Below are 27,236 nucleotides of genomic sequence, written 5' to 3' on the forward strand. Positions count from 1 at the left end.
CGCAAAGGGGGCAGTCTTGCCTATTAGCTGTAACAAGCAGGACCTGCAACAAAATGTTGCAGTGCAGAGTGCCCCTGTTCAAGGTTCCAGCCAGCCAGCTAGCCTTGCCCTCTTGCAGGACACTCCATTCCTTTCCCCCTCCCCGCTCCAGCTGTCTGTTTCTCCACCCCCCACAACAGTCGGTCAGTGTTCCCCACCCACTGAGCATGCTCAGTCCTCATTGGGCTGTTCTGGGGTTTGTTTTAGCCCCTTGGCTCCCCTCCCCCAGCAAAGTTTGTCTTGGGCAAATCTCCCTCTTGTGTGTGCATGGTGCCACTCTGGGTACATAAAGATCTGCACAGAGAATGAGTTTGCTATTGGCATACAGCAGGGGCAAGGAACCTCTTTCAGCCTGAGGGCCAAATTCAATTTCGGAGAAGCTCTCAGGGGCCACATTCCAGTGGTGGGAGGGACTGAATGCATGAGGGGTGGGGCCAAAGGCAAAGGGGGAGGGGCACACACACATCCCAGTGCCCCAGCATAGTGTAGCTTAAAGCTCTTACTGCCAGAAGCTTAAACCTTAGGAGAGGCATTTCAACCTTTTAGAATAGGGAAAACTGCACAAAAGCTGGGAAACCATCAAAACATTGGAGGTTGGGGGGAAGGGGAGCGGGGCAACTGCATGAGGCCTGTGAACACACCACTAAATCTGGGGCAAGGTGTTCCTCTGCAATGGAGGATCCAGAAGAACCGAGCTTAGGAAGACAGCATTTCACATTCATAAAAGTTCACTCCTGACTTCAGAAGAAGCTGTGGGACCAGGACCGTCCCCCATCTTATTGTCACTTTTTTCTTATCCAACTTAACAATTATTGTCCTGTTAATTTAGAAGGAATAATACAGTTTCTTATTTTTAACAAAATATTTACATTTGTGATACACAGACCCTTTCAGTACAACTGGGTGGAGAGAGCTTTTAAAAGGTGTAACTATTTCTTCTTTTTAGCTTACAAATACAGGCCTGGGACAGACATAATGCTGTCCGAGCTCCTAGCCATGATTAGGAGACCAGGAGCACTCCATTTGTTCTTACCCCTCCCTCCTTCCATCTCATGTGCAAATTGCCCTCTCCCAATTATTTTTAGGACTAAGCGTAGCTAGAATCACATCTGTACTGGTAACCATGGTCATCTTCAACAACTGAGCATGACTAGCGTTACGTTTTCAGTAACCATGGTCATTTTCAACCCATGATTGGGAGTTAGTCGTGGCCAGCCAAAACACCCATGCAGAGGCTTAACACTAAGTCATGGTTAGTTCCAAAAATGAAATGGAGGGGAGAAACTACACAATGAAGGGAAGCAACAAGCAAGTCTGAGGCATTCCTGATAGCCTAACCATGGTTAGGAGATAGAAAAGATAAGGCAGAGTTACATCTAGACTGAATCTACAAAAGTGTTAGTACAGATCTCCAAACTCATGTCCATAAGGAACTACAATGACCACTAAATATCAGTACATATTATAGACAAGGGGAGAAAGGAACTTGTTCCCCCCACCCCATACCAGTTATTCAATTTCAAGAGTGAACACACACACACACACACACACACACCAGTTACTAAGATGCTTTTGTCAAAAGCAAACTTCTGTTAGCACAACACAGAACTCTGAATATCTACAGATTTGTTCATCAGTCAGGTATTCCCACATGATTTCAGCAATTAAAAAAAAAATATGCTTACCAAATACTATTGCTTTAGCAAAAGGAGGAAACAATTCAGTATGCCTGAATAAGTGTTTATGAATCTGCCAGAGTTCTTTGTGCAATTTCTTAAAGTCACTGTATCTCTTCCAAACGACTATCTGAAGCGAAAACAGAAAACAAACACACCCATGAGGCAGTTATTCCTGCTAACTGAGCATTTACTAAGCATGGCAGAAACCAACATAGTAGCTTATTAAAGGTGCCCTGTGAGACATTTCTAAAAGTGACAAATATCTAAAGCTATTAAAATCTAACCTTTGTGGTTGACAGTTTCCTCCCCTCCACCACTACCTTTCCCCCCGAAGGATAGATTAACCAATGAATTAAGGAAAAGTTATGATCAAACACGGCCCACAAACTACTTAAACCACAAATTTTGCTCTTAAACCAATGGAGCAAACACTGCTGAGATTCAAGCACAGCAACAAGCTTGAAGGCCCTTTGCGGATCACATCTGATCAAGTTGGAGCTAGACAGGAGGATTTCTGTAATAGGTGTAAACAAGGCAGCCTTCCCCAACCTTGGGCCCTCCAGTGTTGGACTACAACTCCAATCATCCCCAGCCAGCATGGCCAGAACTTCTGGAGAGCACCAGGATGGGGGAGGCTGAAGCAAGGGATTTAAAACAGGGGTACGGAGAAGGTGGATAAGGACCTACTGGTGGATATCCAGGTGAATTGCAGTAGATCTCCAAGGGATCTAGCAGTAAACCTTTTCGTAGTAAACAGCAGTACTAGATGGTTGCTTTGGACCAGGTCTTTGTTCAGGTCTGCTGGCCAGTTTTAGAGCATTGCATTAGAATCCCTGATCTCTGGTAACTCCTGCATAGATTGTATATATCCTAACGCATGGTTTATGGGATGTAGTAGATAATTGACTTGACACCCGGAACCACCACTTTGTGACTGGTTCCAGTTGGTAGACCAGCATTCTAGTAAAAAAAAACAAAATAGATCCTGCAACCCTGATGTTGGCCCGGCCCTGCCATTGAACACTAGGAAAAAAATGGCCTCAGTAATGCAGAAAATCCATTCAGATTGTCCAAGTTCCCACTATAAATTCCCATTTGCATTGTTACATACTTCCCACTTTTTTGAGAAGTTCCAGGGGCATAGCTTACTTAGAACTCCCACCATCCTATGCTGGCTGAGGATGATGAGAGTTGTAGTCCAACACATCTCGAGGGTACCAAGGTGGGGACGACTTCCAAATAGTGCTTGCAGCACCAATCCAGTATAAGAGTGGAATGATATGAGAACAGCTAGTCATGGCAAAGGCTTTCTGTCTAGCATATATCTCTAACAGAAAGCAAAAAAGAGGGGCAGGGAGAATGGGGTGAACCAACAGGAACAGCACTGAACATGCACCACTAAAATAATTATATGCTAGGGAGAAAAGGGTGGCACGTATTCCACTTATCTACTAGATTTTGGTTCGAGTGACAAATATGATATCCATCAGCAGTCAGTATCTGGATTAACTGCAGCATTTTTGTTCGAAAGAAAAGTGTAGTTTCCACATCTTATGGCCGAGAAAAAATGTTGGAAAAAATGTGGCCGATGTTGGCTGCAAGCCGTGGGTTGTTCCACAAACTCTGAGAAGGCTTCTATATACGATGATACAGCAAGACTACACACTGACCCGGTTTGCACACAACGAACAGCCCATGGTTTGCTAACCATTAATTGTTTGGGTGCGTGCAAAGGTGAAAAAGCTGGCTCCTGCCTGCCTGCTTGCTTCCGCTTTGTTGTCCCTGGGTTGTTGTCCATGACATGCGAACCCGGAACTCTGGGTTGTTGAGGGAGAAACAACGTAGAGTTTTAACCTAAGAACAAACCATAGGTTCAAACTCTGGGTTGTTTCTGCCTCAGCAACCCAGGGTTCCATGTTCTCCAAACATCACGGAGAAGAACCAAAGAAATGGGCAACCCTGGGTTGCTTAGCACAGCAGAAATGGATGAGTGGGTGAGAGCCAGCATGCTCACTCGCTCCCAAACAACCCATGGTTAGCAAACCATGGGTTGTTCATTGCATGCGAACTGGATCATTCTCATTCTCTCTCTCTCTCTCTCACGCACACACACACACGCCTGCACGCACCACCACCACATATAAAAAGAGTGACGCAGGATATAGGTGCATACATCTCTATGTGCATACTTTCAATACCTGCAATCCTTCCGTACCTTCTAAAATCTAAAGGATTGGCAGACTTGCTTATGGAGATACTCATGTACATCGTCACATGTTAGGTCTTACGTACACATTGGGGATGCATAAGCTCACTTCTGTAGCACGTGTACAAGATTTCTGTCTGGTACTTGTTGAGCCAACCCTGGGGTAGTATCCAGACCAGGCCTTTTTGCCACATTTAATATCTTTCATTCAGTGCCCTGCGAAGAACCATCTTTAAGCATTCGCTATTCATACATGCTTCCTCCTCACGGAACTGCATGCTTTAGTCATATCGTTCCCATAAGATAACACCACATTTGTGCCACTATATTATGGGCTGGATCCAATGTCATTGTTCTGCCAGTGGAATGGATGCTGCTGTCAGAGCAGGACTTCCCTGTCCTCTCCCTCCCCTGTGCAGCCCCCCCCATGTACCCTCCAAATCTGCTTCAGAGGTTTAGGGGACCCTCTGAAGCAGATTTGGAGGGTGCGCAGGGGGCTGAGCGGGAGAGAGAGGATGGGGAAGTCCTGTTCCACTGGCGGAAAAACAACTTTGGACCTAATCCTAAATTTTGTCAAAGCACACTGACAAGAAATGTGCCTCAGATGGACTACCGAAGGAACTGGATTCCAGTAGGATGGTGATGTGGCTGGCTTTAGCCTCTGCTTTAAAAGGAATTGGTAGGTAAAACTGACACAATGTTCAAAGGGGCCAAGTACAATGGCACAAATTCACTGCAGGCATATTTATGGAAGGTTCTTATACTGTGGGGGGTGGGAGAGAAAGAGCAGGTCAATCACCTCCAAGAGGGACAGTACAAGACTAGAATTATCACTCTAAAACTCGCACCAATTTACCACAGAGTTGCAAGTAGCCACTCACCTAATCCCTTCTGGTAACAATTGCCTGGAGGTGACTAGGCAGGTTAGCTTTACAGAAGCCAGTTTGGACCGACAGGCTAACCATTTTTTCTGGACTAGTAGCTTCTGTGGATTTACTCACAAGACTGCTTTAATGAGGAATAGACTTTTCGGTGAGAAAACTCAGGACTAATTCAGTGGAAAAGTTGGCAGGTCACAAGATGTGATGGGGACTAAACCTTCTTCTTGAGCAACCATCAGCAGCGGACTGGACACCCCTTCAGAAACTAGAGAGGATGGGTAAGCAAACAGTTCCTGTGGTCACAGCATGAGAGACTCAAAGCCCTGCACATTTCATTGCCTATCTTCAGTACTACTCCCTGTGTAAGGGGAAAAACTTGAAGCAAAATCCTCAGGGTGCATGGCATTAGGGATTCCTGCACACCTTCCTTGGACCATCCTTGGTTTGACGCGGACTGTAAGGCAAAACCCTGAGAGTGAAACTGTAGGTTGCCTAGAAGTGGAGATTCCTGCACACTTCGGTAGTTTACCCCTGGTTTGGCCTGAACAGTGTGGGTGAGGTACCTTTGGGGACTCGAGACAGAATGCTCACATTCACTCAAACCTTTTAAAATTAAAAGCTAAAACCATGACATATGTTAAATACATTTATTAAAGAATAAAGAGAAATACAACAAGCACACAAACTTTCACTCAGCAAAGCAGACATAAATATATACTTACAAATCTAGCAGCTTGAAATGGTTATCACCCACCCTTCTGGTAAAGAGACTCTCCCTCCTGCCAAGACAAGCCCGAGAACCCACTAAGGCCTAAGAACTTGTCTCAAAGCAACATGGGTCTCATGTCTGGAGGAGAAAAAAGACTGCCCTCCTCTACTCAGCTCACTCTTAAATACACTTCCAAAACCGGTAATCTCCTTTCTCATACATATTCTACAATTCTTAAATCTATTGGGCCATGTCACATTTTAGGCTGTCTTCTCTTGGAAAGACTACCTACCCCCTTATATCATATACAGCACCTAAATAGCTTCTAATACAAAGGATCTTTGCTCTCCTACCTGCCCCGTTACTCCCCCAAAGCATTATCCCACTATAAGTATCCCTTAAGCCAAACCCCAAAAGCTGTCTTTTCCCTATGCCATACTAATAAGTTCCTACAGCCCCCTCCCCATCTATATATACCCTCACTATAAACATTACCTCAACCCCTCTTTTAACCCCCTCGCATAGTACATATATGCTTTATTAAATGAAAATTGCACAGCCAAGAAAATCCCTACACCTGCACTTAATCCTCTCCATTCTTCTAGTCCCCCAACCCCATCCCCAAATCCAAATTCTAGTCAAACCTGCTTCTTAGAAGGAAAACAACTGTGGAAACTGAGGAACTTCAAACAGGCCAGTTCAAAATTCCTCAATTTATACAATGCATTTTTGTTCCCCTAAATCAGCCTTCCCCAAACTGATGCCCTCCATATGTTTTGGACTTCAATTCCCATCAGCTCAGACCAGCATAGCCAATAGTCAGGAATGCTGGGAGTCGTAGTCCAAAAGTTCTAGAGGGTTGGGGAAGCCTGGCCTAAATAGAGATGTGAACACTCTTCCCTCACTGGGGGGAAGGAAAACATGTTTTTTCCCCATAAGAAATTAGAAGAAGAAATTCTGGGGGTTTCCCCTCATTTTTCCAGGTCTTCACACTTCTGTGCCTAAGTGCACAATTTAGGTTATCTTGATACATATTTTTTTTAATTTTTTAAAAAACCTATTACACGTAGGTCCAGCTATAAGCATCATTGACCAATTGCAACCAAAATAATTCCAACACAACTTCATGATCTATTCTCCAGCCATTTCCCACCCACCTCCAAGTTTTAAACATCAGACATTCCACATGGACAAATGGCAGATTCTTTTCTGGCAACAGGCAGCATATATTCTGCAACCTGCATCTGGGCTGAAGTGTATTTTTCATGTGCAAACTCAGCTTTTCAAAGTATGGTCCATCTGGTTGATGCCTAATATGTAATTTGAATGACTGTTTATAAGCAAAAGACACTCATCATATATGAGTAATAAAATGATGGGATCTGTTGTTGTTGTTGTTGTTTTAAGAGCACAGGACAGCCTTCCCCAATCTGATGTCTTTCTTGGACTATAATCCCCATTATTCCCAGCCAGCATCATCATTAACCGTACTGGCTGGAGCTGATGGAGTCTGTGGTCCAAAACATCTAGAGGGCACTGGGTTGGGGAAATCTGGCATAGGATGTCTTGTTTCTGTTTCCCATGGATTAATCGGGAACCCCACTGGAATGGAGCCTCTCTGCTTAAAATTGATCAGACCTGCACCAAGCCAAATGCATTCCATCAGCCATATTTGGGAGCCCACCAATAAACCTCCTGGTTTTGCTACTTGATTGGGGCTGCAAAAACAGGTAGGAATTGGTGAGAATTTTGTTCAGTTCATGGGGGGTGGGGTTGATAAAAACTTCCCAACATTCACAAATGTCTTCATAAATAGGACAGACAGAACTTGAGATTTAAAAAAAAAAAATCAAATGTGGGAGACAGCAAAAAAGGCAGATCTATCATCCATCCAGGCAAAGGACTTTGAGTGCTTAGCCTAGATTTCAATCCCTGTCTATTCAACCATGTTTGTGCTGCTGAATTAGGGCAGGTTCACACGATCAAACAACCCACCTTATTTAAGCCATGGTGGGCTGTGACACAGGCAGGTGGCCATTTTGAATATTCAAGCCAGTCTTGTCATGACATCCGAACCCAGTGAAAATGAGTTGTGGGTGGGCTGCTAAATATGCCAACAACCCACCCACAACCTGGGTGGTTTGTTAACCATGCCAACAACCCACCTTCGCCAGGTTCAGACATCACAGGAAGCCACGGTCAAGGCTTGATTCAAAAGTCGCTCGGCACGTGCCAGCACACACTGAAATAAGCCACAGCAGCAGCAGTGATCATGCAAACCGGGTCACTGGGTTACCACCTCTTATTTCTGACACAGTCCTCATCATTAGCACCTACAAGGCAGTACAACACAGTCTTCTCCACACTGGAAATAGGTATACACCTATTGAATTTAGCTGGTGTAGATGGGTGAAAAATTTGTTTGATTCGTTTTTTTATCAGAACTTAACCAACATTTGCAATTTCTTCATAATCAGGATGGAAAGAACTTGAAATGAAAAAAAAAAATAATGTGGAAGAAAGGGAAACAGACAGACGTGTCCATCCTTAAAAGCTGGGAAGGTGTCAAGAACCTGGAAAGCCACAATACAGAATGGCTGTGCCTTGAATGGCTTGGTCATTCACAAGTTATGAGGACCAGGAGTAGAGTACAGAAAAAGGTGAGAAAATGAAGAATGTAATCTATTCTGAGAGGGAAGTGGAGCCATTCCATTAGCTGTGCTGAAAGACTTGATTCTTCCCTCTTCCCTCCCTATTCCTTTTTCCTTTTGTGTCGTGTCTTTCTAGATTATAAGCCTGTGGGCAGGGACTGTTTTGTTTTACTGATTGCATGTAAGCCTCTCTGGAAGCCTTTTTGGCGGAGGAGCAGGATAAAAATACTTTAAATAAATATTACACTATCTGTGCCACCCAGAGATCAATTCTCTAGTGGTGTGGGAGCAGGAGGGGAAAGGATGGAGATGAGAGGGAAAGAAGGGAAAGACACACAACTGTGAAATGCTAATGAGAAAGGCAAATCTAGACTTTCAGCCCATCCGCAAGATCAAAATGCCACATCTGTGCAGGAGGATGGGGATCTTAAGCATACTTAAGCTTCGGCTACTGGGCGGTATAGAAATGAAATAAATAAATAAATACAACTTAACATGGAAGCGAGATCTATCAAGTCTGGCTTTTAAGTAAGAATGTTTAGAAGATGGAAGTACAAAAGAAAAATCTCAAATTTCAAAGAGAAGAAGAGACTAGAGGCAAGAGAGACGCACAGAGGCTTGTGAAACAAATGGGCTACTAAGCACCATTCCAGGTTATTTGTAGTCTATGGAGTGTGATAGCAGTGGTTAGGGATGCTGGAGAAATTCGAGACAGACTGAAATGAGCTCGAATTTCTAAGAATCCGACCTGCAGAATCTGCTGTGGAGTGACCCCCACAGGCTGTGCGGAGTGAGTCCATGGACCTCCAGATGATTTTTTTACTTTCCCAGAATTTACACATATAAATTTGTAGGAAAGTACGTAAGTTTCTGCTGAGGAAACATTAAATGGAATGGGGGACAATACGCTAAAAGTAATGTACTAAAGAAATTAAGTAAATCCTTATGTAAATCCTTATGTAACTATTTGCGTATTTTTCCTCATTACAAAAAAAATGTTTGCATCCGTCTCTGGGCAGTAGGATGTACGAATCTTACTCACCCATCCGTTCCGGGGCATCAGCAGTGGGGGGGAGGTGCTCCATCCCACCCCCCGGAATCCTCCCCGGACTGGCTCTGCTCCGCGGCGGTTCCACGGAGCCACCGGCCGCGGCCGGGCTGCTGCAGCCATCATTTGCATACTTGCAGGCAGCCATGATAAATACTTACGTAGCCTATCACGGCAAAGAGCAGGGGTGCAAATGGTGTAGCGGCTACGTAAGTAAATACTTAAGTAGCCTATCATAGCTGCCTGCAAGCACGCAAATGGCGGCCGTCGTAGCATTTGCAGCCACAGCAGCCAGGCAGAACCAGCCGGGAGACCAGCCGGAGCTGCCACCGCCGGAGCCGCCACCACATCTGCCCCAGGTAAGCTCCATCCCGGCGGGATTCCGCAGGGTGGCGGGGGGGCAGGAGGCTAATCCGCCAGGGATTCCGGGGGGCCGGATTTCTTTAGAATCCGCCCCCCCGGAATCCCTGGCGGATCAGCCTCCTGCCCCCCCGCCACCCTGCGGAATCCCGCCGGGACTGGAGTCTGTGGCGGAATTCTCTGACATCCCTAGTGGGCGGACGACGGAACAAAAGGCACCTGACAATCTGCAAAACACAGACAGAACGGATTTTATACAGTCCGTACATCCCTAGCAATGGTATTCAGTCAGCAGACTGTAAACTACTACAGATGTGTCCAACACATCTTGAGGGCACCAAGTTGGACAAGCCTAGACTATGGAACGCCTTAAAGGTTTTTGTTCACCCAGGCATTTCAATGTGTGTACGTTTTCATTATTAAGGGTTTTACCCACTGTTATATTATTGTATTTATGTTGTAATATGATGGATTGTACACTGCTGTGAAATTCTACATAAATTGAAGGGCAGTATAAAAATGTTTTAAATAAATACATGTTTGTCTGTTTGCTTGTTTAAATTATTTTTATCCCACTCAGTCAAAAAAGGTTCCCAGAGCAGCTTATTTATTTTATTTATTTATTTACAACATTTATATACCGCTCCTCATTGAAACAGATTCCGGAGCAGTGAACAAAAAGAGATAAAATTATTTTTAAAAGATAAAAAGAATAAAACACCATATTAAGAATTACAGATTTTAAAAACAGAGTGCCAATAAAAAACATGGCTTACAATCAATCAGTAAAATACGATCAATCAGTAAAATAAGGACAGTCCCCATCTGCAAGCTTACAATATGAAAAGAAACAGCACACAAGGAATGGGGGATGGAGAGGGGAAAGGAAAAAATTAAGCAGATTTTGAGTAGGATTGGTGGAATGGCCCTGCTTTGCCTCTCATCTCCCAGGGGGAAGGGTAGGGGCCCTGATGTTTTCTCGGCCTGCTCTTGTCTCCCTTGTTCCTTCTTTTTGTTCAGACAGAGGTTACTGCCTTTCTTCAACCATTTATACTGTTGTTGGTTTGCTGATTGCTTTCTTATGATCTTCTTTGGCCATTCATAATCTTTTCTAAATACTAATGTTACTATGTCTCTCTTCAAGTTAATAAATGTTACTGTCTACATGAAGATAATATTATTTTTAAGCATAATGATTATTTGGGGGCATTGCGTATCAATCAAGTAACTGATTTGTTTCAATTAAAATCCTGAGCCTAGGGTCTTCTATGCTGATCATGCTTTACCCTCTGATCCGCTGAGTGGCAAAGATGCAAATTCAAACTCAGATTAGACTACTGAATTAACACTTCCAGGACCAGCTTTTTATGCAGGAAAAATAATCGCTCATATTCAAAAGAGTGAAACTGTACAGCAGGAGTGCAGAACCTCAGGCTCATGGGTCAAATCCAGACCACGTGGGGTCCCTAAGTGGTCCAGATTTGGGCTCCCCAGAGGGCCATGCGCCTTCTCCTAGCCCCACCCATTTTCCTCTGCCAATAGTTTGGTGGTTTCCTGACTTTTGCGCTTTTTTCCTGTTCTAAAAGGTTGAAATGCATCTCCTGAGGCTTAGTTACTGGCAAGAAAAGCTTTAAGTAAATATGCTGATTTTTTTGGTATTCTGGCATCAGCCCCTTTGCCCCTGCCCTGTTTTACCTTTGGCCCTATCTGCCACTGGAATGCAGCCCCTGAGAGCTTCTCCAAAATGGAATTTGGCCCTTGGGCTGAAAGAGGTTCAACACCCCTGCCATAAAGCCTCACAATCATGCATCCCGCCGTCTCAAAGCAAGCTGTGTTTCAAAAGTGGTTTTCTTATATACAGAGGCAAGTTTGGATATCAGCCTGACATAATGAACCTTTCACATTGGCTACATTTGCTGCTGCAAGCAAAAGCTTCCTACATACCAGCATCAATCATCTTATCTACTTCTACACTACCTTTAAGAATTAGCATCTCCAGGTAGGGGAGCTTAAAGATTTTGTTTGGTCCACATTTGAAAATGGACTGCCTTGATTTACACCTCCTGAACTAGCGCCTGGATTGGAACACAGTTATGCTTCCAATACTGCATTTCTCCGAATTTTGCAAGGCTATTTTCAAATGTTAAAATATGCTAAGGGCATATAGGGAATATAGTATTATGCTTTAAGTATGGTCTGTGGAAGTACCAAGGTTTTGCTATGGTGGCACATAAACACAAACTAAGAATTTTTTTTTAAAAGAACAGATTTCTGCTTCAAATGTTTATGTATTTATTTTTAAGATTGAACCTAGCTTTAAAAAATGGAGATGACACTGCATGCTTCGCATTTAATGTAACGTATAGTTAGGCCCTCAGTTTTCTTTCCATTCTCTTCAGTTGATTTGAGATGCCTCTGTTCGAATCCCATCTCACTGTAATCATATCCACCTGATCCTCTCTAAGCTTGCTTACTGTTCCTTTTGCATTGATTCCAAATTATCCAGTCCTAATACTCATGGCTCTCAACTCTCCTTCCCCTTGCTTACTCTCTCACTCCCTCCACTGCTTCCTTATACCATATCCAGAAGCTGCACAGAAGCAGTTCATTTTTGTTTAAAAACAACAACACGATTTTCCCCTCACAAACATCTCAAGCAGAAACCTTGTGCGTGAGGAATACATCACGACACATTTGGAGAATTTGTTCTGTTGTTCCACACAGCCCACTGGGGACATCAGTCACATGAGGGGCTGAGCATCCCCCCATGCAGAACTGCAGAAGAAGTATTTTTTACTCTGTTCATGGCTCTAGGGATACCAGGAACAGCCCCAGCCCTCCTGTCTTCCTGTCCACCTGACAGACCAACCACCTCATCAAAGCTCACTCCCTATGCGAAGCTTTCCTGAGCTACCATAGCCTCAAGTATTCCACGTTGTGTGCAACCAATTTTCCCTCCCTTACCTCACCCTTGGGGAAATGACCACAGTTTGGTGGTAGAACACGTGCTTTGCATGAAGAGGGTTCCGGGTTCAGTTCCTGTTCAGGCCAGTCATAAAAGGACCAGGAAGCAAGTAATGGGAAAGATCTCTGCCTGAGGCCCTGAAGAACCTCAGCCAATTACAGCGCACAATACTGGGCTAGATGGACCAATAGTCTCACCTGGTATAAGGTAACTTCCCAAGTTCCTGTCTTTGGTTCTCCCTTATCCAGTCTTACTTTTCCTCCTTTTTCTCTTCTTTGTTCATCTTACCGAATCACGTTCAAAATCTATATAGTGCAGGGGTGCAGAATCCCCAGCCCACTGGGCTCCCGAATCCGGCCTGTGCGGCTTCATGGGGTTCCTCCAGGGGAGGAGGCTTGGCCACCAGTGCAGGCCAGTGGGGCCAATGTCAGTGGGGGAAAGAATCTGCTCCAGGTTTCAGTCAGAACCAGTCAGAACTCTAAGGGAGCTCTTGAAGGTGCAGAAGCACCTTGGATTGCTCCTTTAGAGTTCTGACTGAAACCCGGAGCAGATTTACTGACTCACTGACATTGGAGCCACCAGTCTCCGCTGTAGGCCGCTGACATCATCTGGCCCATGGAGGTCCAGAGGCAGGTAGGAGAAATCCAGCTCCCCAGCCATGTTCTAATCTGCACCCTGATATAGCACCTTGCACTCTGCTAGCACTAAATCCAGATTCTGCAGCAAGCAGGCAGCCGCCAATCATGTCAGACTCCCTCAGCCTCTCCGACCACCCTGCCTTTTCTCCCTTCTTTCTCTGCTGCTGCTCAGTCCTAGTTCTGGCTGCCACATTTTATGCCACATTTTATTATGAACCCACACATGCATACGCAGTGGGGTGGGGGGAGATAGAATGACCACAACATATAAAAATTACAGGGGCCACCAAAAGTAGGGTAGATGACCAGTGGAAGCTGGTGGCTCTGATGTCAGCGGGGCAGTGAACCCGCGCTGGGTTTCAGTCAGGACAAGTCAGAACTCTAAAGGAGCTACCCAAAGGGCTGAACCCTATCCCCAAAATGGGTTCAGCACCTTGGATAGCTCCTGTAGAGTTCTGAATGGTTCTGACTGAAACCCAGAGCGGATTCACAGCCCCACTGACATCGGAGCCACCAGCTTCCACTGTAGATGACACCCCAAAGGGTTGAAAAACAAAGGAGCAAGACTGAGGCACCCACCAATTTAATTAGAGCAGTGATAGGTAAATATTATGGTGTTGCGATACATTTTTACAAGCTTTCTGCACACCAAGTTACCAACTTGTAAGAGAACCCCTCTGTCCCTTTCCAATTTGCCCACTTCCCTAAAATCCTCCATTGTGACTATCAGATATGGGAGTAAAATATATCTACACAGCAGAATTCCTAGATTTGGCTCATGAGCAAATGACCTACCAAGACGGCAGGGACAAGATTAGCCAGCAATTACCAGTTCATTCCTTAAGAGAGGAGGAGCAATTCTATCGAGCACCTTAGAATTGTGGCACCTTAGAACTGTGATTCAAGTCGCAATTTTCTACTATCCCCATTTATTATTACAGATGTCTACCTAGTCTGTTTTGTAATATAAAAATGACAAAACAGACACATGCATAGGTTTGTGCCATACCTATGTTGAGAATGACTACAATGAGTCAACAACACTTTTAAAAAGATGAAACAAACAAGGAAGTGAACAAAAGCGCCGTCATAAATGCAAATACGTTACCTCCTGGACATCCTCCGGATTTTTTCGTGAAACAATCTGAAAAACAAAAGCAGAGGCCTTGTCAGTGCTAGAAGTCATTCCTTTTAATAAAGGGGAGAGTCCAATGATTAATGTAGACTGGAGGTGGGCAGGGGAGCAACCTACTGCCCTCCAGATGTTTTGCCCTACCATTCCCATCATCCCTCACCATTGGCTATGCTGATGGGAGTTGTTGGCCAAAACAACTGGAGGGCTACGTGTTGCCCACCACACAGGCTTTGCAGGTATGTGTGGCAAGGTGGATCTAATTTACACTCACCCACTCCATCCCTGATGTCCACACGCTGGAGCATCATATTTGCAAAGAGGACTATATGGGTAAAAACGAACCCAAGTAGGCCCCAAACTGGATAAACAATATATCACAGAATGCACAGCTGGAGCCTACAGAGACTGAGCTTGATGCACATAGGTCTCTATAGAAAAATTATGATCATGGTAGTGATTTCCCACAGGCAGCTGGTTGGCCACCGTGTTTACGGGATGCTGGACTAGATAGGCCTTCGGTCTCATTCAGCATGGCTCACAGACACTGAGGGCAAAGCGGGGGCACCCAATCCCATCTCCCTCACCATGCATAGCCTCTGCAAAACATCTGAGAAACTGCAACCCATCTACAATTACTCTTTAGGCCCATATTTGTATTGTTGGCAAAAAAAATGTAGAAGTGCTACAGAAGTGAAAGGCACGTCATTCAGCAATGTGATTAAATTGTTAGTTTAGGAAAACAAAGCATCTCCCATTTCTTTCTTTCTTCAACTGTGGTTAACAAACTTCCTCCCTTCAGCAGGTTTCCCACACTGGCTAGTTTACCAAGACACACATCCCTGCCGCCCACTTTGTGCCTGCCTTGAAAGCCCTGTGTAGCATAAAATGTTCCAGCGATGTTCTGGTCAGTGCACAAGGCATTCTTCCTCATTGCCCTGCAAGAGCTGAATTTACACCCTAGAAGACACCCAACAGTCTTATGTGGCTGAGTATGGATGAAAGATCATGGTGGGCTAGCTGACAATCAGGGAAGCTTGTCCACCATTACTGATCTTCACCAAACAACCTCTGAGAAGTTTCTGAGAAAGCCCAGAGCTCCCCAAACATGCTGGCTAGGGCTGATGGAAGCTGTAGGCCAAAATATCTGGAGGGCCACAAGTTGCACCCCCCTGCCCTAGACAGCCAAGAGCATGCCACTCTCCACTATAAAACTCCAAGATCTACTACACTCCCTCGGACTGAGTCATTCGTCCCTGAGAGAAGCTATTACACTCTCCTTCTGCACTTCCAAGATGCTTCCTATTTCTCTAGCACTGGGCTGAGCCTTGCCATCATTTTGACCTGAATCCCCAGCACTATGTTTGTTACCCCTTAAACATGCTCCTTGGGACCTCTTCAAGCATTATAGAATTCATACATACAGGTCTATTCCCCGGAGAGAGGGAAATGTGCAAATCATGTTTGTAGATCACCACATTAGATGTTTACCTGCAAGTAAACAGACATCAGGGAGATGGATGTAAAAGAGAAGAGGTGACTGAAGTGAGCCAACTGCAAGGCCACTGGTCTTTTGAGAAAGCTCCTTCTTGATTACAAATGTAGCAATCAGACCAGAATAGATGCAAAGTCCATCCAGAGAGTCATCCCTCACTCACCTCCAATGTTTACAGCAGTGCAATCTTCCTCCTGCTAATCAATGATGTGGATTGTGTGTGTGTACTTGTGTGGTAGTCTACCTAGCTGACCATTTCCCCTTATATATACCCAGTTGACCCCTGAGATCTATCCTAAAAAAGGATATTTTAGAGTTGGAAAAAGCGCAGAGAAGGGCAACTAAAATGATCAAGGGGCTGGAGCAACTCCCCTATGAGGAAAGGTTACAAAAGCTAGGACTGTTTAGCTCACAAAAAGAGCAAGTAAGGGGAGACATTACAGAAGTGTACAAAACTATGCATGGTATGGAGAAGGTGCATAGGGAGACTTTTTTTCTCTCTCTCCCATAATAATAAAAAGGAAGTACGTCTTCACACAATGCATAGTCAAACTATGGAATTTGCTACCAGAAAATGTAGTGATGGCCACCACTTTGGATGGCTTTAAAAGGGGATTGGACAAATTAATGGAGAAGGCTATCAGTGGCTACTAGTCCTGCTGGCCATATGCTACCTCCAGTATCAGAAGAAGTATGCCTATGTACACCAGTTGCTGGGGAACATGGGCAGGAGGGTGCTGTTGCACTCATGTCCTGTTGTGGGTTTCCCATGGGTTGGCCACTATGTGCACTGAATGCTGGACTAGAAAGACCTTTGGGCTGATCCAGCAGGGCTCTTCTTACATTCTTATGAGGCCTTGTTGTTGTTGTTGTTCAGTCGTTAAGTCATGTCCGACTTTTTGTGACCCCATGGACCATAGCACGCCAGGCCTTCCTGTCCTCCACTCTCTCCCGGAGCGTGCTCAAGTTCATATTCATTGCATCAGTGATGCTATCTAGCCATCTCATCCTCTGCCGTCCCCTTCTCCTTTTGCCTTCAATCTTTCCCAGCTTCAGGGTCTTTTCTAGTGAGTTTTCTCTTCGCATTAGGTGGCCAAAATATTGGAGCTTCAGCTTCAGGATCTGTCCTTCCAATGAGCACTCAGGGTTGATTTCCTTTAGGATGGACTGATCTGACCTCCTTGCAGTCCAGGGGACTTGTAAGAGTCTTCTCCAGCACCACAGTTCGAAAGCATCAATCCTTCGGCGCTCAGCCTTCCTTATAGTCCAACTCTCACAGCCATACATTACTACTGGGAAAACCATAGCTTTGATTATACGAACCTTTGTCAGCAAGGTGATGTCTCTGCTTCTTACTATGCTGTCTAGGTTGGCCATAGCTTTCCTCCCAAGGAGCAAGCGTCTTTTAATTTCATGGCTACAGTCACCGTCTGCGGTGATCTTGGAGCCCAAGAAAGTAAAATCTGTCACTGCTGCCATTTCTTCCCCTTCTATATGCCAGGAAGTGATGGGGCGAGATGCCACGATCTTCGTTTTTTTAATGTTGAGTTTCAAACCAGCTTTTGCATTCTCCACTTTCACCCTCAGCAAGACGCTCTTGAGATCCTCTTCGCTTTCTGCCATTAAGGTGGTATCGTCTGCGTATCTGAGGTTGTTGATAATTCTCCCGGCAATCTTAATTCTGACCAGTGATTCATCCAACCTGGCATTTCTCATGATGTACTCTGCATATAAGTTAAATAAGCAGGGCGACAATATACAGCCTTGTCGTACTCCTTTCCCAATTTTGAACCAATCGGTTGTTCCATGTCTGGTTCTTACTGTTGCTTCTTGACCCTCGTACAGGTTTCTCAGGAGACAGGTAAGGTGGTCTGGTACTCCCATCTCTTTAAGAATTTGCCAGTTTGTTGTGATCCACACAATCAAAGGCTTTAGCACAGTCAATGAAGCAGAAATAGACGTTTTTCTGGAATTCTCTTGCTTTCTCCATGATCCAGCGAATGTTGACGATTTGATCTCTAGTTCCTCTGCCTCTTCGAAACCCAGCTTGTACTTCTGGTAGTTCTCGGTTCACATGCTGCTGAACCCTAGCTTGTAGGATTTTGAGCATCATCTTGCTGGCATGTGAAATGAGCGCAATTGTACGGTAGTTTGAACACTCTTTGGCGTTGCCCTTCTTTGGAAATGGAATGTAAACTGACCTTTTCCAGTCTTGTGGCCACTGTGGAGTGCTCCAAATTTGTTGGCATATTGAGTGCAGCACTTTAACAGCATCATCTTTTAGGATTTTAAATAGCTTAGCTGGAATACTGTCATCTCCGCTAGCTTGGTTGTTACTAATGCTTCCTAAGGCCCACTTGACTTCACTCTCTAGGATGTCCGGCTCAAGTGCAGTGACCGCACTATCATGGCTATCAGGGACATTAAGATCTTTCCTGTATAGTTCTTCTGTGTATTCTTGCCACCTCTTCTTAATCTCATCTGCTTCTGTTATGTCCCTGCCTTCTTTGTCCTTTATCATGCCTGTCTTTGCACAAAACGTTCCCTTGAGATCTCCGATTTGCTTGAAGAGATCTCTAGTCTTTCCCATTCTGTTGTTTTCCTCAATTTCTTTGTATGGTTCATTTAAGAAGGCCTTCTTGTCTCTCCTTGCTATTCTCTGGAACTCTGCATTCAGTTGGATATATCTTCCCCTTTCTCCCTTGCTTTTTGCTTCCCTTCTTTCCTCAGCTACTTGTAAAGCCTCATCAGACAGCCACTTGGCTTTCTGGCATTGCTTTTTCTTGGGGATGGATTGAACTGCTGCCTCCTGAACAATGTTACGGACCTCCCTCCATAGTTCCTCAGGCACTCTGTCTATCAGGTCTAATCCCTTAAATCTATTCCTCACCTCCACTGTATATTCATAAGGGATATTATTTAGGTCATACCTCAATGGTTTAGTGGTTTTCCCTACGTTCTTCAATTTAAGCTGAAATTTTGCAAGAAGCAGCTCATGATCTGAGCCACAGTCAGCTCCAGATCTTGTTTTTACTGACTGTATGGAGCTTCTCCATCTTTGGCTGCAAAGGACATAATCAATCTGATTTCGATATTGACCATCTGGTGATGTCCATGTGTAGAGTCGCTTCTTGTGCTGTTGGAAAAGAGTGTTTGCTATGATCAGTGTGTTCTCTTGGCAAAACTCTTATTAGCCTTTGTCCTGCTTCATTTTGTACACCAAGGCAATGCTTGCCTGTTATCCCAGTGATTTCTTGACTTCCTACTTTAGCATTCCAATCCCCTATGATGAAGAGGACATCTTTTTTGGGTGTTAGTTCTAGAAGGTGTTGTAGTTCTTCATAGAACCCATCAACCTCAGCTTCTTCGGCATCAGTGGTTGGGGCATAGACTTGAATTACTGTGATGTTGAATGGTTTGCCTTGGATTCGTACTGAGATCATTCTATCATTTTTGAGATTGTACCCCAATACTGCTTTTCCCACCCTTTTGTTGACTATGAGTGCTACTCCATTTCTTCTAAGGGATTCTTGCCCACAGTAGTAGATATAATGGTCACCTGAATTAAATTCACCCATGCCTGTCCATTTTAGTTCACTGATTCCCAAGATGTCGATGTTCAATCTTGCCATCTCATGTTTGACCACCTCCAGCTTACCTTGATTCATTGATCTTACATTCCAGGTTCCTAAACAATATTGTTCTTTACAGCATCGGACTTTCTTTTCACCACCACACATATCCACAGCTGAGTGACCTTTTGGCTTTGGCCCAGCCGCTTCACTCTTTCTGGCGCTACTTGGAAATTCCCTCTGCTCTTCCCCAGTAGTATATTGGACACCTTCCGACCTGAGGGGCTCATCTTCCAGCGTAATCTGTTTTAGCCTTGTGATACGTTCCATGGGGTTTTCTTGGCAAGAATACTGGAGTGGGTTGCCATTTCCTTCTCCAGTGGACCACATGTTGTCAGAACTCTCCACCATGACCTGTCCGTCTTGGGTGGCCCTGCACGACATAGCTTCTGGCTTCACTGAGTTACACAAGCCCCTTCGCCACAACAAGGCAGTGATCCATGAAGGGATGAGGCCTTACTGTAGTCCAAAACATCTTGAGGGTACCAGACTGAGAAAGGCTGTAGCTGCAACTGCTATGTAATGCTTTGAGATAGCTTCATTCCCTGCAAAGTCTGCTGGGATGGGACACAAGCATTTGTTATAGAGACACATTCAGTCCTGGTACTATAAAACAGTATTCCCCAACCTGGTGCCCTCCAGATGTTTTGGACTACAACTTGCAGGATTCCTGACCATTAGGCCTGCTGGCTGGGGCTGATGTATGTTGAAGCCCAAAATATCTGGAGGGCACCAGGTTTGGGAAGACTGCACATAATACCTCTTTGATGCATGCTGAAAATCTATATCAACAACCACCACACAGTCCCTTTTGGCCTACCAGTCTTGGTGAACGATGAGTTCTACTGCTGAAGCTAAGTGGGTTTGGCCCTCTAAGCTACCTAGATGGGAGCTAGCAGAAAACTAGATGCTTTATAGATGATAATGATGGGAGATCTCCTAGGAACCATATACAATCTGCTCTGACCTTTGTGGAAGAATATCAGTTTATGAACTGTAAGTTCATAAACTATAGTTCATAAAATTACGAATTATAAATTCATAAACCGACACTAATAGCTGCCCAAAGGGATGTGATCACCATGTGTGGCACTTACATCAGCCAGTTATTTAAGGGAAGTACAGCCACATTGTCTCCAATTCTTCTGCACCGGATTTTTGAATATTTTTGAGTTGCAATCTGTGAATATCTCCGAACAGGGCTATTTTAGGCACTAACTTCTACCTTCCTTATTCAGTGTGCTAATGTCAGCATATAGCTTGGCAGAGGGGGAGCGGGGAAGCTGCCTCTTAAACTAGCACAAGGCAGAAGAATGACTTGTGGTGGACCTGCCACTCTGAGGGGTGCACTAGGAGCATCTGATTATCATAGATTGACTTGGAAATGTGTCAAACTATGATCCAGGTCCAAAACCCCACTCAGCCATAAAAGCTCTCCATGGGATCATGGACCAGTCATTATTTCTCAGCCTAACCTACCTTGCAGCACCACTGCGAGGATGAAATAGGTTGGGGAGAACTACATACATCATCCTAAACACCGCAGAGGAAGAGTTGATAAAAATGTAATACAATAAAAATAAATGGGGCACTTTGCATACACGTGTGAACATGCTTGTAAATCCTATACCATTTTTAAAAATCTACATATCGGAGCTGTTTTTGCAAATGCTAAGCTTCAGCGTTCAAATCATTCTCCTGCCAAGTCAGAAAAAATGGAGGTATGGAGAAGTTCGGGAATTTTCCAGGAGGGATAAAAAGGAGATCTTCACAGGCGATGCAGAAACAGATGTTTACATTTCGAAATGTCTCCAGGATGATATTGCAAAAGCTGCATTGTAAACACTCAGGTGAGAAGCATCTTCCGTACTGCCTGTTATCTCAAACATTATCTCAAACATTATCTCATCCTGTGTCACAGAGGCAAATGGATTTTGTTTTGTTTAATCTTCAGAATGCAGTCTGAGGGCACATCATGCTGTTCCACTACTAAAGCTGAACGGGTCTCAGACTGTCTTTCCCCTGGATGGGAGATGCAGGGAGCTAGCTGCAAAAAACAGTGGGATGCCAATCAGAAGAACTCAGCCAATGGCAGCCAAAGGGTCCTTGATTCCCACTCGCTCATTGCTGAACAACACATCCTGTAGGCTGTGAACATCCTAGGGGAACGTCCTTTTCTTCCTGTTAAAATGTTTGAATCCAATTACAAAGTGTTGAAATTTAAGCGAAATAAACAAGGCACCGATGCCAAGTCCTATACAGCTGTTTTGCTCTATTCTGTGGGAAGAGAAGGGCAACCTTAGAATCATAAAATCACAGAATAGTAGGGTTGGAAGGGACCTATAAGACCATCAAGTCCAACCCCCTGCTCAATGCAGGAATCCAAGTCAGCATCCCTGACAAATGGCTGTCCAGCTTCATCTTAAATGCCTCCAGTGTGGGAGAGCCCACCACCTCCCCAGGTAATTGGTTCCATTGCCTCATTGCTCTAACGTTTTTCCTGATGTTCAGCCAGAATCCGGCTTCCTGTAACCTGAGCCCATTATTCCGTGTCCTGCACTCTGGGATGATCGAGAAGAGATCCTGGCCTTCCTCTCTGTGACAACCTTTCAAGTATTTGAAGAGCGCTATCATATCTCCCTTCAGTCTTCTCTTCTCAAGGCTAAACATGCCCAGTTCTTTCAGTCTCTCCTCATACGGCTTTGTTTCCAGTCCCCTGATCATCTTAGTTGCCTTCCTCTGAACCCTCTCTAGCTTGTCTGCATCCTTCTTAAAGTGCGGTGCCCAGAACAGAACACAGTACTCCAGAAGGGGCCTAACCAGTGCTGAGTAGAGCGGAACTAGTACTTCCCGGGATTTGGAAGCTTTTTGTTGTTGTTTATTCGTTCAGTTGCTTCCGACTCTTTGTGACTTCATGGACCAGCCCACGCCAGAGCTTCCTGTCAGCCATCGCCACCCCCAGCTCCCCCTGCAGCCCAAAATAACATTTGCCTTTTTTGCAGCCACATCACTTTGTTGGCTCATATTCAGCTTGTGATCGACAACAATTCCAAGATCCTTCTCACTTGTAGTATTGTTGAGCCACGTATCCCCCATCTTGTAACTGTGCATTTGGTTTCTTTTTCCTGGGTGCAGAACTTGGCATTTATCCCTTTTAAATTTCATTCTGTTCTTTTCTGCCCAGCACTCCAGTCTATCAAGGTCACTTTGAATTTTGTTTGTGTCTTCCAAGGTATTAGCTATCCCACCCAATTTTGTGTCATCTGCAAATCTGTTCAGCATTCCCTGCACCTCCTCCTCCAAGTCATTGATAAAAATGGTGAAGATCACTGGGCCCAGGACTGAGCCCTGTGGTACTCCGCTCATTACCTCTCCCCAGTTTGAGAAGACTCTTTGAGTCCGATTCTGTAGCCAACTGTGCATCCACCTGATAGTTGTTTCATCTAGCCCACTTTGAGCTAGTTTGCTCATCGGGATATCACGGGGCACTTTGTCAAAAGCTTTGCTGAAGTCGAAGTATATTATGTCTACAGCATTCCCACAGTCCATAAGGGAGGTTACTTGATCAAAAAATGAGATCAGATTCGCCTGGCAGGATTTGTTCTTGACAAATCCATTTTGGCTTCGAGTAATCACGGCATTGTTTTCAAGGTGCTTCCAGATGGATTGCTTTATCACCTGCTCCAGAATTTTCCCAGGGAGTGATGTCAGACTGACTGGTCTGTAGTTCCCAGATTCCTCCTTTTTACTCTTTTTGGAGATATGGACAACATTAGCCCTCCTCCAGTCATCTGGCACTTCACCCGTCCTCCATGATTTCTCAAAGATAATAGACAGTGGTTCTGAGAGCTCTTCTGCCAGTTCCTTTATTACTCTAGGATGAAGTTCGTCTGGCCCTGGAGATTTGAACTCATTCAAAGTAATTAGGTGTTCCTTGACCATATGCCTATCAATCTCGAGCTGCAATCCTGCCCGTTTAGCCTGTACTTTGCCTTTGCCAGGGGGGTCATAGACCCGCTTTTGGGAGAAGACTGAGCCAAGGTAGGAATTGAGCACTTTTGCCTTTTCTTTGTCATCTGTTATCATTTTGCCATCCTTATTTAATAGCTGAACCACCATTTCTTTCCTCTGTCTTTTGCTATGCATGTATCTGAAGAAAGCCTTTTTGTTGCTTTTAGCACCCCTTGCTAACCTCAGCTTGTTCTCAGCTTTAGCCTTCCTGACGCCATCCCTGCAATCCTGTGCTACCTGCCTGTACTCTTCCTTTGCTGCTTGTCCTTCCTTCCACTTCCTATATGTGTGCTTTTTTGTTTTCAGGTCATCCCTAAGCTTTTTGTGAAGCCACATTGGCTTCTTCTGTTGTCGTCCACCTTTTTTTTCTTGTTGGAATTGTCTGTAATTGTGCCTTGAGAATTTCCTTTTTTAAAAAACTCCCACCCATCTTGGACTCCTTTTCTCGTTAGAGTCACTTGCCATGGGACCTTACTTATCATTGTTCTGAGTTTATTAAAATCAGCTTTCCTAAAATCCAGGGTATGCGTTTGGCTACACTCAGCTTTTGCTTCCTTTAGAACCAAGAATTCAAGTACAACATGGTCGCTTTCCCCCAGAGTTCCTTCAACTGCTACTTTATCCACTAAGTCATCTCTGTTGGTTAGGATCAAGTCAAGGATAGCCGATCCTCTAGTTCCTTCCTCTACTTTCTGTAGGAGGAAGTGATCTGCAACACAAGTCAGGAATTCCTTGGAGGGGCCATGTTTTGCAGAATTTGTCTCCCAACAAATATCGGGGAAATTGAAGTCCTCCATTACTACTACATCATGCTTCCTTGAAACACTGGCTATTATATGGATGCTTGTAGTTAACATTATTAAAGCCTTACTTTAACCATTGTTTTTCCCTCCTGGTATTCCAAGCTTAGTGTGCATCAGTTGTGGTTATGCAGGAACCGCATAAAACCAAGAGTGTATGGTACAATGTGGCTTAGGCTGTGGAGGTAGAGAGATAAGAATTCCAACCTCTTTTCTACTATTTTTTTAACCTACTTGTAGGGAGGGTTACATAAAATCCAACTCTCTTAAATGGGAACTGTCTACAGATGTTTATATATTGATTTAAGAGCATTTTTCTCTTAATTGTGAAACAGTTCTGGCTTTCACTGTTTACTGCTCACATGCCTTGCACAATGTATGTGTGGCTTTCTGCCAAATGTGCCTTGTTTTATTTTTTTCTTCCTCCGCTTCCCCCCACCCCCTTTCTCCCCACTATCATCTCAGGCTTCTGATTAAGTAACTGAACTGTCCCAAGAATGTGACAGGAACACCCTAGCTGCCTCTTACAGTCCCCTCCAATAGCCAACTCAAGACACAGATGACGAGGATTCTTTCCAAGGCTTTATTCCTTTATTACTTAATGACTCTTACAGATACTAATCACTAGGAACTAAGCAAGGAACTGCACTGGGGTAGATACCAGAGTAGCCTAAGCTCCAGGTAAGGCAGTTGGTCCCCATTTGAAGGAGAAGAGCGGGAAGACTCTAAACTTATGGGCTATGGAGAGATCCTCCCTCTTACCCTTGGGTCCTCGGGACGCGACCGTTGTTTTAGCGCCAAATGAGCAGAGTGCCTCCTTTCGGCGCCCTCCAACTGTCGCCACTCCCTGCGTCTGTGCCGAGCGTCCAGCAAGCCCCCCTCCACCGCTCTCTCACTGCCAGGGTCACTATCTCTCTCAGGAATGCTGGCAGGAGGAATCTCTGCCAGCTGCTGTGCTTGTGAGAGATGAGCGAGCTCCTCTCCCACAGATTGCTGTTCCTCCTCAGAATGAGAACTGCTCTGGGGCTCTATGGGCTCAGTTTCCACCCTGACAGAATGCATGCAAATTTTTTTTTTCTTATCTATCATCCTCCTGGATAAGCCTGCTTTGTTATCTTTTGGGAGAAAGGCACTATGGTTCATTCTATACACAATGAAACAGTACAACTTTGATAAACGCAGGCCACCAAATTTGCACAAGCTCCCAAATGAGGAGGAAAATCCCATGAATAAGATAGAAAGGATCAACCCACTGAAGTTACTAGCCTGTAAAAAAAACATTACTAGCCTGCTGTGCGGTAACAGAGGTGAACAAAGGGCTCTATACCTCCTGTAGCAGCACATGGCATTTCTATGCTGGGTGCAGAGTTGGGATGTAGCACTCCATTTCTCCTCCGTGGGGCCACTCACTCATCTGCATGCAATTCCTTGTCGCCTAAGGCTGGGATAAGATCTCCCTTTTGTGCTACAGTGGATTCACAAAAGCAGAAGTGGAGCAGGAGAGAGAAGAAAGGTACTAGGGCAAACCATCCTAGGACAGACTATAACTGTGACAGCCAAGCAAAAGATCAGAATGAGGTTTCTAAAACCAAGCACATTATTTTAATGCAGTTGTCATTTGTAAGGGTGTAAACTTGCTCCTCTTCAAATTAGTGCAGTTTGAGTCACTACTGTTAATCCTTCTGCACCATGTGAATAACAAAAGCCAATGTGTCAGTAGAACATATATTCAGTAGAATATATATCGCTGTCATTTCTTGATTGTTTCAGCAGGCCTCACATACATAATCTCAGCAGATGTCAGCCTTAGAAGCTCAAAGCGACTGCACATCAACTATCAAATATTAAATTCTATACAGTTTTGACTACTAAACACCAGCACTGTAAAATGCCAAATACTGAAATCAAATCTCACAATATGCTGAATACAAATACAAATTACTGTGTGAACTTCCAACAACAAAAACTTGTGCATTCAGAGAATATTATTCCTTCTACTGCTGATGTTCAGGCATGAGTGCCATTGTCTATGTAGCCAAAACTACAATATCCACGCACAAGAGAGAGGTATCAGCAGGCTTGTGGGAATCCCAAAGTCTACAGAAGCACACAAAATTGTTGGGGGAGGGAATGCTAATGGAGGGGCACCCCAAAACAGCCTCAGGAGGACTGAATATGCACAACAGCCACAGAATCTTGACTAATTGGGGGGGGGGATTTGGGGGGGTGTCCAGAACAGCCTTCGCCAACCTAGTACCCTCTAGGACTACAACTCCCATCAGCCCCACCGAACAAGGCCTATGGTTAAGAATGCTGGGAGCTGACATCCAAATCATCTGGAGGGCACCAGTTCGGGGAAGGCTGGAATAAAGTGTTGTGAAGGAGGGCACTGAACAGGAACACTCAACACTGAAACGTTTTGTTGCAGCTCACAATTGTCTGGAAACTATTTGTCATTGCGAAATAGAAACTCATCTGTTCTTATCCTGCCTTTGTCATAAAGCTGCATGGTGAACACAGGGCAATGGTTGTTGGGCTAGCTATGAGGCTGGCCTCGGGGGGCAGGGGGGCAGAGCACCAGGAACAGGGCAGCACATTTACAGGGCGGCACAGGATGCCGAGACCAGTGGTATAGCAGAGCCAGGGCTTGCAGGGATGCAATACGAGCACTTTTTGATTAGCAAGGATGCTCACATCATCCTCCACCGCTCAGAATGCCCTGTACCCTCTAAGCTTAGCTGCAATCCTCACCATAGCTGGGGGGAGAAATGGATTTTCCCAGCAACTATATATTGTTCCCTGGACAATTTTTGGAGTGGCTTAGTCTTGAATGGGCAATTAGACCCATTCACTTTACAAAAGACCTGCTCCTGGTGGAGATGAAAACTGCTAGAACTGGATTGATGATATGGATCAACACAGCTGCCTGCATTTTTGGATTCTCCTTGGGGATGCAGCTATGCGGACTGCCACAATAAGTGCCTGCACTT

At 44.7% G+C, this 27,236-nt stretch overlaps 1 protein-coding gene across 7 annotated transcripts in view; it reads right to left on the reverse strand.

Moving 5' to 3' along the window:
* The window catches only part of RPS6KC1 (ribosomal protein S6 kinase C1), a 144,087-nt gene that overhangs the window by 110,542 nt on the left and 6,309 nt on the right, over positions 1-27,236 (reverse strand). For 3 of the 7 annotated variants that reach the window (XM_084828813.1, XM_084828807.1, XM_084828810.1), the window contains exons 2-3: positions 14,285-14,320; positions 1,725-1,845 (exon numbers count right to left, since the gene is read on the reverse strand). Coding sequence is in view for 4 of the 7 variants with exons in the window: in XM_084828807.1 (XP_084684933.1) it covers positions 1,725-1,845; positions 14,285-14,320 (157 nt within the window). In the remaining 3 variants the exon portion in view is untranslated. Of the gene's footprint in view, positions 1-1,724; positions 1,846-4,925; positions 5,071-14,284; positions 14,516-27,236 lie in introns of those variants that run through there. The other 4 variants (XM_084828806.1, XM_084828809.1, XM_084828814.1 and 1 more) reach the window with 3 other exon arrangements.

The sequence above is a fragment of the Heloderma suspectum genome, chromosome 1 (assembly GCF_057233095.1).
Source record: "Heloderma suspectum isolate Gila_16-S chromosome 1, 16-S_ref, whole genome shotgun sequence".
Classification (NCBI taxonomy): Eukaryota; Metazoa; Chordata; class Lepidosauria; order Squamata; family Helodermatidae; genus Heloderma; species Heloderma suspectum.